Here is a 13,097-nt window from a genome sequence, read left to right as displayed (position 1 = left end):
GGTTATGGCTGCATGGGGTCAGGGCTGCAAGCGGCTCTGCACGGTGTCCTGAGCAGCCATGGGGTGTGTGGGATTCCTTAGACACTCTTGTGCAGTTACAGAAAGCGCTTTATTCGTTGGTATGATGTCTACAGTTCATGCGCTGGTGATAGTGAGAGTTTTTTGGGGTTTTTGTTTCTATAGTGTTAGCATGCAGTTTAAATGCAGAGGATCTGGATGACCTCTTCAGCTTTGCAGGTCATTCCAAAGCTCGGCTGCCCCTTTGGTTCTCAGTAAGCCTGTCCAAGGAACCAAGTGGGTGTTTTGGCTCTTGATAAATTGAGATGTGCTGCCCATGCAGACATTACTGCTGTATCATTTATTTTTAATGGGAGAGCCCAGTTCCCTGGGTGGGAAGCCCAGAGCTGTGCTAGTGGGTAGGAAAGGGGGGGGGGGGGGGAGGGGAGGGAGGGCAGGTGAGCATAGGGGTCAAGAGTCAGGATTTTGGGAGCAGTGAACCCCTCCCCTGTTAAACCTAGATGGATCCCACTTGGTTTGAAACCTCACCCACTGCTCCCATTAAGTGGGGCATCTGCAGTTGAGTGGCATGCAGCAATGGGGTGGTGTTGGCAGAGCAGGGGGACACAGCTGTGTGCAGACCCAGGACATGGCCCAGTTGCTCTCACAGGAGCACCTGGTGCCTGGGTATGGACAGCAGGGACAGGGGGCTAGTCCTGGCATGGACCCAGAGCTCTGTGGGGTAACAGCACTGCAAGTGCCCATCCTTTGGCCCCAGTCCTTTCCCAAAACCTGAGGAGGTGTGAGGATCCCTCTGGCCACAGCTACTCTTCGGGGAATTTCTCTCTGACCTCAGCATCTGAAGGCCACTGGGCAGCAGCAGGAAATATTTCTTTCCTCTTGGCTTGATGTTTGGAGCAGGAGGCTCAGGGAAAGGTGGTGAAGTAAGGAGAAAGATTTGCTTATTCCCATCATAGAGAGAGGGATGCTGGTGGTTGGGAAATCTGCATCCCTTTACCTGTTGGACTCCAAGAAATCACCAAACCCTGGCCCAGGGGGAGTCACTGTGGTGATTCTGCAGGACCCACACCCAAAGCTGGCTGCTCAGCACCACGTTTTGGAGATGAGATGAGCTCTCCTCCTTCCTGGCTGCCTCCTGCATGGACCAGGGCTGGGGCTTGGCTACATGGGAAGTGTTGGGGGAATTTAGAGATGAGCGAATCCTGCCCCTCTGTGTGGGCTGGCATCGGAGCACCCTTATTGCACTATTGCAGAAGCCAAGTCATACTGTCAAGCTGCATTAAAATGGGAGTGAGTGTCTCCCCGGGAATGAGGGAGCTAAGTCCTGAGGAGGGGGCTGGGGGCAGGCTAGATCTCGATGACGGTGGCACGCCGCAGGCACAGCGGGGCATCAGGGGGCATCGCATTGCGCTTGATCTCATTCCCGTCGAGCCGCAGCACCTGGAGCCGGGAGTAGTTCATGACATCCACGACGGTGCAGAAACTGCTGATGGAGAATTCTGTGGGGGAAGGAGAGCTGTCAGATCCCCACACTGCTACGGGTCAGAGGGTGCCCAGCAAATCCAGGACAGGCAGGAGAACATTCCTTGCACCCCTAAATGAGCAATTTATGGCTAAATGGGACTCCACGCCCTTCCACCCTAAACCAGCAGAGCAGTTAGTGCTTCCAGCTGGAGCCCAAAGCAGTGCTGAGTCTGTGCATGCTCAAGGCTTTGTGAGCTGTGACTTTGCCCAGCATGGCTGGAATCCTGGGAGGATAAAAGAACAGAGCTGGGTAGTGTCAGACAAAAAACATCCCTTTTCAGAGGGAACAGTCATTGCATTTCATGAGCCTTCCCATGCTGCAGCGTTCAGACCCTCTGGCACCGATAGGGAGCGGGACCACCCAGACACTGTGTCTGTGGGGGGAGGTCCCTGTCCCATCCGTGTTCCCTTGTCCTCTCCCTGCCACCCACTGCTGTCAGCTGCTCTCAGGCCCATCCCTCCCTGGGTCTGCAGGACCGGGTACAGAACAAATCTCATATTTGCGCAGGATTTATTTCAGAGACGACCGAGTGGGGGCAGCAAAGCTCCAGGCCGAGAGCTTCAGGGGAAGGGTCTGGGGCGCACTGGAGTGCCAAAACTCCCCATCCACTCTGGGCCTGTGCTCCTCAGTGCAGCTCCGCACTGTGTGAGACATCTTGGGAGGAGAGGCGGGGGGGTTCCGTGGCAGGAGGCTGCACAGGGAGGGCAGCAGCATCTCCCCAGGAGCTGCATGGCACCCAGAGGTGTTGCGGGTGCCCCACTCTGCTCCAAAGGGCACACGGGGCTTTAGAGGTTGGCAGCAAATCTGCAGCTGGAGCAGAGCTTCAGACAAGCTCGGAAAGCTCCTCAGCAGTTTCATGGCATTTGTGGGCAGACATTTACAGCTACAAATATTGAAATCAAACATTTGGGAACCTGTTCTTGTTTTCATGTTTCTGTCAGTTCCTCAGGGTGGGGTTGCTTCCCCTGCAACAGCTGATGGCTGCACTGATGCAGCAGGACTGCTTCAGGAGGGTCTTGCCCTCGGCCCTTGCCAGGTGAGAGGAGCAAGTGTGGATTTTTCCAGGAAATGCAGTTTGCTTGTTTTTCTAATTATTATTTTACAAACAACAACCTCAGGACAAACCATTCCTTTTATTTGTTTTTGTGTGTGTATTAAATAGAATGAATGTTAGTCCTGGCAGAAGATGCTCTAAAAACTAAAAGCTGTTGCGTGTTGCAGCCCTGGTGAGGACGTACCCATCTGCTGCAGGCAGTGGCTCTAGGGGGAGGCTCTGGGCATTTGCCAGGGGCTGGGGACTGCGGGAGTGATGGGGCTCATCAGAGCCACCTCTGGCACAGGGGGGGGGATCAGAGCCACATGGATTACTGAAGGCTGGAGAATAAATTGGAGGTGTCAGACTGGGAGAGCTGCAGCTGGAGAGCTCAAGGCATCCAGTCAAGGAGGGCAGGAGGGGGATGTACTGCAGTCCTCTGAGCACCGTGGGATGTGCCTGTGGCCCCACATTAGCCCTGTCCAAGGTGATGCCTGTTCCCATGTTCAGTGACCGTTCCAACTCTGTTGGTGACCCTTGGAGGTCCCTCCCCAGGTAGTGCATCAGCCTCCACCCACAGTTCTGGCATCTTCGGCCAGAAGATGCTCTGGTTTACTGCTAAATGCTCAATTAAAACCAAAGCAATGTCTTTGTGTGTCACAGTGGAGATCTCAGAGCTGGCAGCAGAGCAAGTCCCTTTCCTGCCTTGCAGCCTTGCACCCAGGAGGTCAGAGATCTGCCAGTGTCCTGCTCAAACCATTCCCTGGGCAGCCTTGAGCTGGGCAGCACAGTTCCCACCTCCCCACCTCTCCATTCCCACTACGTGGAGCTGACATGCATCTGCTCACCATTGATTTGGTTCCCTTGAAGGTAGAGGTTCTCCAGGTTGGTGTTGACCCGGGGGATCTTCTGCAGCCGGTTGTAGGAGAGGTCTAGCTCGAGGATGCTGCTGCTGTTGAAAGTGTTGGAAGAGAGCCCTTGGTTTGTCAGGCTGTTGTGGGACATCCTTACGTAGAGCAGCTTGGGAGACACCTTGAAATAGTCATCAGGGATGGTGTTGATGTAGTTGTACTCTAGGTACAGCTGTTCCAGAGCCATGGGGAGCCCATCAGGGACTTTCCTGAGGTGGTTGTAGCTCAGATCAGCGAGGATCAAGGACTTGAGCCCTTTGAGGGATGCTCCCATCTCAAAAATGTAGTTGTGGCTGAGGTACAGGGCTGTGAGGTTCTCCAGACCCTCCAGAGCATTGGAGGGGACCTTGGAGATCTGGTTATAAGACAAGTGGAGCTCCCTCAGGGACCGGGGCAAGGGGCTGGGCATCTTGGTCAGGTTGTTGTTGTTCATGTACAACCGCTCCAGGTTTTTGAGCTTGGCAAAGACCCTCTTTCCCATCTTCTCGCTGCTGATCTGGTTGTTGTGCAGTGCAAGCCACTCCAGCTCGGTGGCGTTGTCGAACGCTCCCTCCTGGATGGCAGTGATCTGGTTGTTCTGGAAGTAGACGTACTTCATCCGGGTGGGGACGAAGGGCAGGTACCTCAGGTTACGCGTGTCGCAGTACATGGCCGACGAGAAGTTGGGGGGACAGTCACACTCCTGGGGACACTGCCAGGATGAGGCCTGCTGAGCTTCAGGGATGGGCTCTGCCTCAGTGTCTGGGGCCGGGAGGTAAGAGTAAACATAGGGGCTGTTCTCATCCTCGTAGTAGGGCATGTAGTTGTAGGAGGACATCCGGGACTGCCGCATGTAATACTGCAGCCACGCAAGGTCCTCCTCCTCGTTGTACTGGCCAAGGGAGGCTCTGCAGAGCCCAGCGATGAGCAGGATCGTGGCCCAACGCATGGTGCTGGCGTTGGAGGGACCTGCGGGGGGAACCAGCAGCAAAGTCAGGCTCAATGAGGGGGCCACAGGTGGGCAAGTTGCTCTCTGCAGGTTGCGACTGAGTGGGTTTGGGGTGGAGCAGGTTGGGATGTGGGGCTGATGGCACTTGGCAGCAGAGCCAATGAACTGAGATGACCCAACGGAATCTCGCTAAACCAAATGTTCCTTCCAGCATTTCACAGTTACCTGATCTCCCCCTCTTTTATCTCACACTTTCCAGAAACATTCTAGTGCCTGTTTTCTTGCCAACTCTTTGCCCACTGGTGTTTCTGGGTAGAGGATGCCAATGGGAACCCATTGTCAGAACTGGTGCAAGGTCACAGCTCTGCCCCACAGCATCCCGATATACCTTTGCTGGCCTACGCAGGAGAGAGAAGGAACTCAGCCACCCTCCAAGGAATGGGAGGGGAGCAGGAGCCTCAGGAACAGGTTGGTGGAGCTCAAGGCATGTTTTGATGCAGCTATATTTATATCATGCTTGCTGGCAACGCAAGTTGATGTGGGTTTAATCCAGCTCTCCCTTCCCCCACAAACACACAGGATGCTCACGCTGCTTGGTACTGATGTAAATCCTGATAAACAAGTTCTGCCTCATTTTGAACTGAAACCACTTCAGTTTTCCCTCACCTTCTATCCTGATGTAAATCAGGTGTCACCCGCCATCCCATCAAGGCCAGCGTGACACAGGAGAGTGGGATCATTCCCGGAGCTGCTATTGGGACAGAGTTTATGGGAACCACTCTGTGTAAGCTGGAGACCAGCTGGCAGCAGGACTGGATGCTCAGCATTACACAACAGCCCTGGAGCCCCTTGGCTTGGTGTGAGCTTTGCTGCACTGTCTCAGGGTATTGCACTGGCAGAGGGAGAACACCAGTTACAGCTTCTCATCCTTCCCTGAGCCTTGTGGCTATGCTAGCACACAGAGAGAAGTGGCTTGAAATGCCTCCAGGAAATACTCGGAGCTGTGTTGCGTGGAGGGGGAGCACGGGCTCCTGTACACGTGGCCGTACTGCTGTGCATGAAGAAACCGTGCTGCATCCTCACCCTGACCCAGCTGGGAAAAAGGTGAAAACAGCAGGTTTTGTGGTTTCCTCCTTCACCTGACTCCTGCAGTGCTGGGGGCTGTCACCCAGCCACACAGAGCTGTGACGGTGAAGCTGGCTGTGCCCACTAGCCATTCCCAAATACATCCCTGGGGATCGGCTCCCTCCTCCCCATCCAAACCATACTCCCAAGTAGCCAGCAGGATGCTGGTCCCCTGCCCTGGCAGAGGTGAACAGGAAACAGCTTGCCCATCAGACAAAGAGGGCACAGCTCTGCCCAGGGCTGCCCCTGAGGCACCCTGGCAGGCTGCTCCTGCTGGAAGAAAGCAGGGAATGAGACCAAGCAAGGCAGATATGGCTCTCACTTTCTCTTGCTCTGAGGGGCAGAGGAGCAGTGGCTCTTGTGGCTGCTGCGTGTGTGGCAGGATCTTGGCAGTTGCAGGAAAGTTTCTCCTCCTCCTCCCTCCTGCTCCAGGGCACTCTGCCTGGTAAAACAGAACTGTCTGCTCTGCTCCATGGCTGCTGGCCATTCCTGGGGTCCCTCTATGTGGGGCAGAATGGATTCAGGCCTCCCTGCCCCTTTCTCAGAGCCCCCTTTAATGTAACACCAGCCCCAGCGCGTGTCCTCGGCAGCCACCCCTGCTCCATTTGTAAGCTGTTCTCCCCTGTGTGTTCAGCCCCATTTTTGGGTAGCATCTGCGCAATATCCACGCAGTCTCCCATCCTCCATTGTCCTGTGCTAGAGACTGCATGTCCCATCAGGGCCAGCTCGTCACTCAGGGAGGGAGCAGGATTTGGAGCAAGTGGCATCACAGGCGTGAAACGGGCAGCAGAGGAGCAGGCAGAGCTGTGTGAGACTGGGGGGGCTGCACATGCCTGCAGCTGCAGGTGTAAGGATCCCATGCCAAATATCTGGGGAGCTGCTGCTTGAGGCAGGAGAGGGAGAGGGCACGCTGGCACCCATGCCATGCCACCCATGTCACTGGCATCTGCTCTGTGTGGCAGCCTCCTGCCACTGCAGGGCTACGGAAATGGAGCTTAAAAAAAAAATCAGAATAAATATGGAGATGGACTTACCAAGCAGAGAGCCTCCTTTCCAAAGCCTCGGTGCACTGCTCTGGGATCTCCCGTGTGTCAAGCAGCATGTGAGTGCGTCTCCCAGTGTGCAAGGGCTGGTGCCCGCCCTAGATCCTAGATCAAACACTGTGCTTGCAGGCCACGGGCTGTGCAGGTTTTTTTGGGAGTGACCTCCTAGCAGCAGACAGTTTGCAGGAGAGACTGAAGAGACCCTAACGCAGCCTGGCGTTATAAATAACCTGCTTTTTTCTTTCCTCTCTCTCTCTCTCTCTCTCTCCCTCTCTCTCTCTCTCTCCCGTCTTTTCTCATAGGAGTGTTGGCACTTTTCAGGCTCTCTCTGTTTAACGAGTTAGTGGAATCGGGAATGTTGTTTTTAAAAGGGCTGTTGTTAGGTCTACTGTGTTTCTCATCAGGAAGTGATGAAGAAGCCTCTGGCCAGATGAAAAACTCTGATTTTGAGGCGCTGAGGTTGTGATTTCAGGGGAGAAGTGAGAAAGTAGCTTTAACTTTCGTAGTACCAAGGGAAGGGACGCTGTGCCTGCCCCAACAGCAGCCTGGGCTCCTTCTCTAGGAAGCCTCCGTTTATGCAGTCCTGCTATTAAATATTTAGGATAAACATTGCCATGAATGATAAGACTGCAGCATCCAAGGTAAATAAATTGCCTACCAAAGGGCCACTGTGACACCAGGAATTTCTCTTCAGCTTGACAGGAGGCAGATGCCAAGCTGGCATTCCTACTGCCTGTGCCTTCCCACCCAGGACTGAGGGGATCTCCACTAAGGCTCCTGGGGAGGGAGCTGGGGGGGGAACATGTTCTGTTTGACAGCAGCTTGGGACATGGCAGTTTGCAGCACCTCCTGCTTGCAGTGCCAACTGCATCCTGCAATGCTGCAGAGCATTGGGAGCCGATGCCGCACCCCAGTCTCTGTCCCTGCATGGTTCAGTGCTGGCCATGGCTCTCTGATGGCTGCCAAAGCATTTCTTCCTGCAGGGAGAAGGAAGGAGGAGCCCTGACTGCCTATTGCTTAGTGCTCCATGCCCTGTTCCAGCAGCATGCCAAGGAGCCTGCAGTTATTTAGTGAGCTTGGCAGGTGCCATGCTCCCTCTGGGCTTGCTTTCTCCTTGGTTCCCATTGATATTTCCCAGCCAAAACATCCTCTTCCCTTGAGGAGTCTTGCAAAGATCCTTATCAATCTGTGTTCCTCACTGTAGGGAGGAGGAATGTGCGGGTGGTTTGTGGACGGGGTTGTGAAGGACAAACTGTACAGTGGAGACTGTGCCAGGATGCAAGGCTGGGAAGGAAGAGCATGCCTGGAAAGCACAGCTCTCTGTTGCTGCAGGCAGAGTGCTGCTTGCTCTGGATGAATTGGAGAAATCATGCTTTCAAGTGGGGAAAGAGGATGTGGGGGCTGTGCAACCCCAAAGGAGGTAAAGCCGTCATTAAGCAGGGAAGGGTTTTGTGCTCTCTGAGCCTCCATGGGCTTCAGTTGAGCTGGCAGCACCTCTTCATCCCTGTGGGGCACTGCCACTGCAGTTTGAGAAGCACACACACTGTCAGTGCATGTGTGTGGGCAGTCTGGGGGTTATGCAGAAGAAGACCACTCAGAGGGCTCCCACTGCCGGAGCCCTGTTCCAGGGAAAGGCAGCCAGCAACATCTGCTGCCTGGCACCTGGATAGTGTCAACCAGTACCACATCTCTGGCAGCTTGAGGTGTCTTGGTGGCCAAGCTCAGAGACTTGCACATGGCTTGGATGTTTTTCTGGAAAAGCACCATGTTCGTAGCTAGGTTTGATAAGGAGTGAGGCCTCTCCACCTTCTGAAAGTCAAAAATACTCCTGACTTTGGGTGTGCAGCCCTGGGGCAGGCTGACCCACAAAACCTTCATGCATGGGCTGGCTCCATATCCACGCTCACATCCCCCCTTCCCAGCCTAAACCAGAACAAAATGACATGCTTGAGTTCAGTTTCAGTGTGCCCCACAGTTACCAGGACTTTCTGTATGAACCTCATCCTTTCCACCTCCAATGTGTTCTGGGGCTGTCTCAGGGAAGTGAAAGCTGCCATCTAAAGAAGCACGTATATTTTCTTAACTGGTTGACCCTGCAATCTCATGTTTCAGGTGGCCAGTGTCTCCTTAGCCACTCCTGGTGTGATCGTGCTTGATTTGTCTGGTTCTGGTGGCATGAGCATGGCTGTTGATAAGACCTCAATGCTACTGTGCATCTCAGGCCAGTGCGAAACATCTGTAGCTGTCCTCAACTTTCATTAAGCTTTTGGATATCTATAAGCACTTCTTCCCAATGGCTCACTGTTCAAAGAAAGGCTTGAACTGGTATCAGGAGCTGGGAACACTCAGTTCTGCTCGCTCAAAGCCAATGGTCCCTATCGCTGCATAATCTCATCCAGTGCAGTTACACTAACTGTTGCAGTCTGCATCTCATCAGGGCCAGACAGATAGCTGTATTAGTTTGTGTTGGTTTTCTAAACCAAACTGATGTGCGCAGTGTCTATTTTGGTTGGGTTTGTTCCACTTGTTTTGATCAAATACTCTTGTGCTTTGTATCTGAAACCAGCAAATCCGACCCAAATTTGCCTTAAATTTACAAACACTGCACTTGGAGCTGGGAGCACTGTCCTGTACACGGACCACTGCTCTGGCACAGGAAGAAAATGCTCCATGGTGTAACGAAGAATCAAAACAATCTGATGCTCCTGCTAAAGATAAGGCTTGTTCTTCTTCTTCTTCCCAGTGAATGTCAAGCTATTAAAGGTACCACACACATACAAAAACAGCGATTGTCATAAAGCATGGCTTCTTCAGAGCAGCTTCCCTTCTTACTCATGGAAATGTTATTATTGCTTCTTCCACATTTACAAGAAGTTTCAGCTCTGCTGGAGCTGCTTACTGCTCTGTCCTCCCCTTCCTGATGTTCTTTTTGGTTTACAGTGCCCATTGGTCTGCAGAGCAGCTGTGTGCAGGGCACTGGCTCTGCTTACCTGGGGTTTTCACCTGGGGTCTCCCAGAGGCTCCTCCTGAGCTTTGTAATGAAAAAACAACTCCTGAAGGTGACGGTCCCAGCTACTGTTTTGAGGTTCTCTGGTCACAAGAATCCAAGCAGGACCCAGGAAGGCCCTGACCTTCAGTGTGCTCCAGGTTTGGACAGGACAGATGAAAATGAGTGGGGTAACATCTGCAGAGCCTCTATGGTGGCCATTACCACAGACTATAACCTGGAGCCCCTTCTTTGCACCAGGCTCCTCTTCCAAATACCAGAGCAGAGATGCCTTGGAGAACTGTGGTTCCCAGGTTTGTGTGGCCTTTCTGGATGTTTGCAGCCAAACCTTCTCTTCCTCACCTCTCCAACCCCTCACCAGGCTCCTAAATCCACAGTGGATACCCACAGAGGGCTTTGCCTCTCTTCTGCCCAGAGAAGCAGCCATGCAACTTCCCCAGTGGTTGTCACCCAAACAATGGTTATTACCCCCACCTCTGAAGCCAACCTCGTCTGGGAGCCCCTGCTTGCTTTCTGAGGATGTCCACAACATCAGCAGCTAAATCAGATCTGGAATGGGAGAATAGTGGGGAAATCCTAGAGGGAGTGGGAGAGGATCCTTGAGGTTCAGCCCTAGCTGAGCTGTGCAGAGGGAATGTGCATCTATGGCTGCTGCAGCTGGGGCTTTGCTCTCCTCTCCAGAAATACAGCGGTCAGCACAGAAGGGGTGAGCAAAACCTCTCTCATCTCACCCTGGCCTCCTCCTCCTCTTTTTGTTCTTTTTTTTTTCTCCTTTTTTTTTTTTTCTCCCTCTTTTAGATGTACTTTCTGCAACCCAAACAACATTCTTGAACTAAGATTTAAGGCAATGAGAATCAGTCACTCAGAGACAGCGCAATGGTGGCGGAGCCTTGGGGCCCTGCTGGAAACTTTGAGTCAGGTGCAGGCACAGCTCCTTCCATGGGATGCGCTACAAAGCTTTCCCTGTGTGCAGTATGCTGCAAGGGCTCAGCCTGGGTCTTTCCTAGCTGAAATTACGACAGGAGATGGCTGCAAATGGCTCTAATTTGGCCCCAGAATCTCTTCTGGAAGATGGCACAAGGGGCAGGAGAGCAAAGCTTGACCTGTCCCCTACTCCCTGCTCCGCTTTGCACAGTGCTGAGAATAATGGTTTTAGCTGGGGAAGGCTCTGAGCTGTTCCACCATATTTACAGGCTGCTTTTGGAGCCTCAGAGCCTGATGTAATAATAACTGTTTGTGGGTTATGATGGTGTGCACAACATATTCCCACAAACATCCCCATGGCCCCTGGCCCCACCACTGTGGCTCTGGGTAACAAATGGCCTCGGAATATCTGTGTGCATCCTCCAGTCTGCTCCCCTGCAAACCCCAATGTACTGTATTTCCTCACTACTCATCAAAGCACTCCTCACAGCACGGGCCTGGGCTGTTCTGGGAGAGGATCTACCAGCACAAAGCAAGTCAGAGCTTACTGCAACCACCGTCAAATGTATTTGTAAAGGTTAAGTGCCTAATATAGAACAGAGCTGGAAACTATGAAGCATTTCCTCATGTAGTTGCTCCTTCACCTGCCCCTGGACGTCGGCTTTGCACTGTGAACATCACCGTGGCTAAGGGAGGCTTGTTAGGGAAGAGCCTTTCTTCCCTCCCCATCTCTCCCCACTGTGCATCAAGGTTGCAGGAATGGCTGACAGATGCTGGCTGCAGCTGTCCAAGGAGCAGAAGGAAATAAAAAAAACTGTGTTTCTTTGCTCAGAGACCTTGATTCAAGTTGTCAAAGGCCCTTTGAGCACTTAGCTCCCTTTGAAAGACTCCCAGCTCTCCTGAACAAACAGCAGAAGGGAACAGGTTCACTCCAGCCCATTTACAGACTCCTGGATGGGGAAAATCTCAATCATGTTTCCTATAAGCAGAGTCCTAGCCTCCCATCCCAGCCCTATCCCAGCCTCACTTGGTGCAGACTGACAGCACCTGGCACCCAACTCTGCAAGCGGCTGCAGGCGCTCTTGGAGCCAAATATAAACTTGTGCAGAGATTAATAAATCATAACCAGCAGCCTGAGCTGCACCAGGGAGCAAACAAGAGGCCGCGTGCATGGAACCGCACCGCCGTGCGTCCCTGCCATCTGAATGCCAGACTGTTTTTGAGGTTGACACTCACAGCCTCCATTTCTATCCATCTGTGAAATGAGGCTGGAGGTGGGGGGGGGAAAGGGGGGAGTTGGGGGGCAGCAGGGCTGGGGGAAGAGGGGTGAAGGTGGGACCTGGTCCTGCTCACTGCCCGCAGCCATGCAATGGACAAAGAGCATCCCTGCTTCCCCTGCATACTTTGGTTCAGGAGGGTCACTGCACCGAGCTCCCATCCCCAGTGGAGCATGGACTGTTTTTCTCTCTTAAGCATATGAAAAATGAGAATTTTTTTTTAAAGTATAACATCAACTGCCTGGGAAACCCATTAGCTTTCCTGCCTGCTCCTGCCACCTGGCTTCCCGTGCTTGCAAACAAATCACAGGTCCCGTGGTCTGCAGCCTCAGGGCCAGGGGTACTGCGGTGAAGCGCTGCCCTCTGCACTCCTGCTTGTCTCCACTCTTGGCTGCAAGCATGCCTCCAGATTGAGAGAAGCTGTGTTTTCCCTAACCCCCTTCCCCTTCCCCCTCCCTTCCCCTTCCCCTTCCCCTTCCCCCTCCCTTTTCCTTTCCCTTCCCCCTTCCCCTCCCTCTCCATTCCCCTCCCTCTCCGTTCCCCCTCCCTCTCCGTTCCCCCTCCCTCTCCGTTCCCCCTCCCTCTCCGTTCCCCCTCCCTTCCCTTCCCTTCCCTTCCCTTCCCTTCCCTTCCCTTCCCTTCCCTTCCCTTCCCTTCCCTTCCCTTCCCTTCCCTTCCCTTCCCTTCCCTTCCCTTCCCTTCCCTTCCCTTCCCTTCCCTTCCCTTCCCTTCCCTTCCCTTCCCTTCCCTTCCCTTCCCTTCCCTTCCCTTCCCTTCCCTTCCCTTCCCTTCCCTTCCCTTCCCTTCCCTTCCCTTCCCTTCCCTTCCCTTCTCCCTTTTTTTTTTTTTTTACAGAAAAATCTTTGGAGATAAACAGAAGCAAGAGGAGGGCGTGGGCGATCTGTGCTTTTGCTTCTGTTCTGCCGAATTGTGTTGTTCAGCAGGAACTTGCGGACCTGGAGGAGCCTGTGCAGTTTACGGGGAATAAAAAGCATCATGGGGACGTGCATTGAGGGTTTAATTCCTGGAGTTTGGGTTAGTGGTGCTCCAGGCCCTTTCTGTCATGCCCCAGGCTGTGGGGCACACTGCTGGCGCTGTCCATCTGTCCATCCACCCAGCTGAAGGTGGATGTGGGGCTCCAGCCCCACCAGCAGCACCGACAAACATGCTGCAGCATGGGGCAATGGGGGCACGTGGCGGGCACAGCTGAGCTGGGGGTGGGACAGCAGTGCTGTCAGCCCAGCAGCAATAATTAGTGGTGATCAAAGCAGCTTCTTCTCGACAGCCCCAAACACTAAGGCCCAGG

The 13,097-nt window shown here is 53.5% G+C and overlaps 1 protein-coding gene across 1 annotated transcript; it reads right to left on the bottom strand.

Annotated features, from left to right (window-relative positions):
* Positions 1 to 96: 96 nt before the first annotated feature.
* FMOD (fibromodulin) lies at positions 97 to 6,759 on the bottom strand. The gene is made up of 3 exons (XM_065740227.1): positions 6,575 to 6,759; positions 3,425 to 4,435; positions 97 to 1,517 (listed from the first exon to the last, which is right to left on the bottom strand). The coding sequence occupies exons 2-3, from the start codon at positions 4,413 to 4,415 to the stop codon at positions 1,366 to 1,368; spliced, it is 1,143 nt and encodes a 380-aa protein (XP_065596299.1). The 5' UTR covers positions 4,416 to 4,435; positions 6,575 to 6,759; the 3' UTR covers positions 97 to 1,365.
* Between the last annotated feature and the right edge of the window lie 6,338 nt (positions 6,760 to 13,097).

This window comes from Cyrtonyx montezumae, unplaced genomic scaffold (assembly GCF_038088225.1).
Source record: "Cyrtonyx montezumae isolate F1298 unplaced genomic scaffold, pur_monq_1.0 scaffold_26, whole genome shotgun sequence".
Taxonomy (NCBI): domain Eukaryota; kingdom Metazoa; phylum Chordata; class Aves; order Galliformes; family Odontophoridae; genus Cyrtonyx; species Cyrtonyx montezumae.
This window is presented reverse-complemented; position numbering and strand designations above follow the sequence as displayed.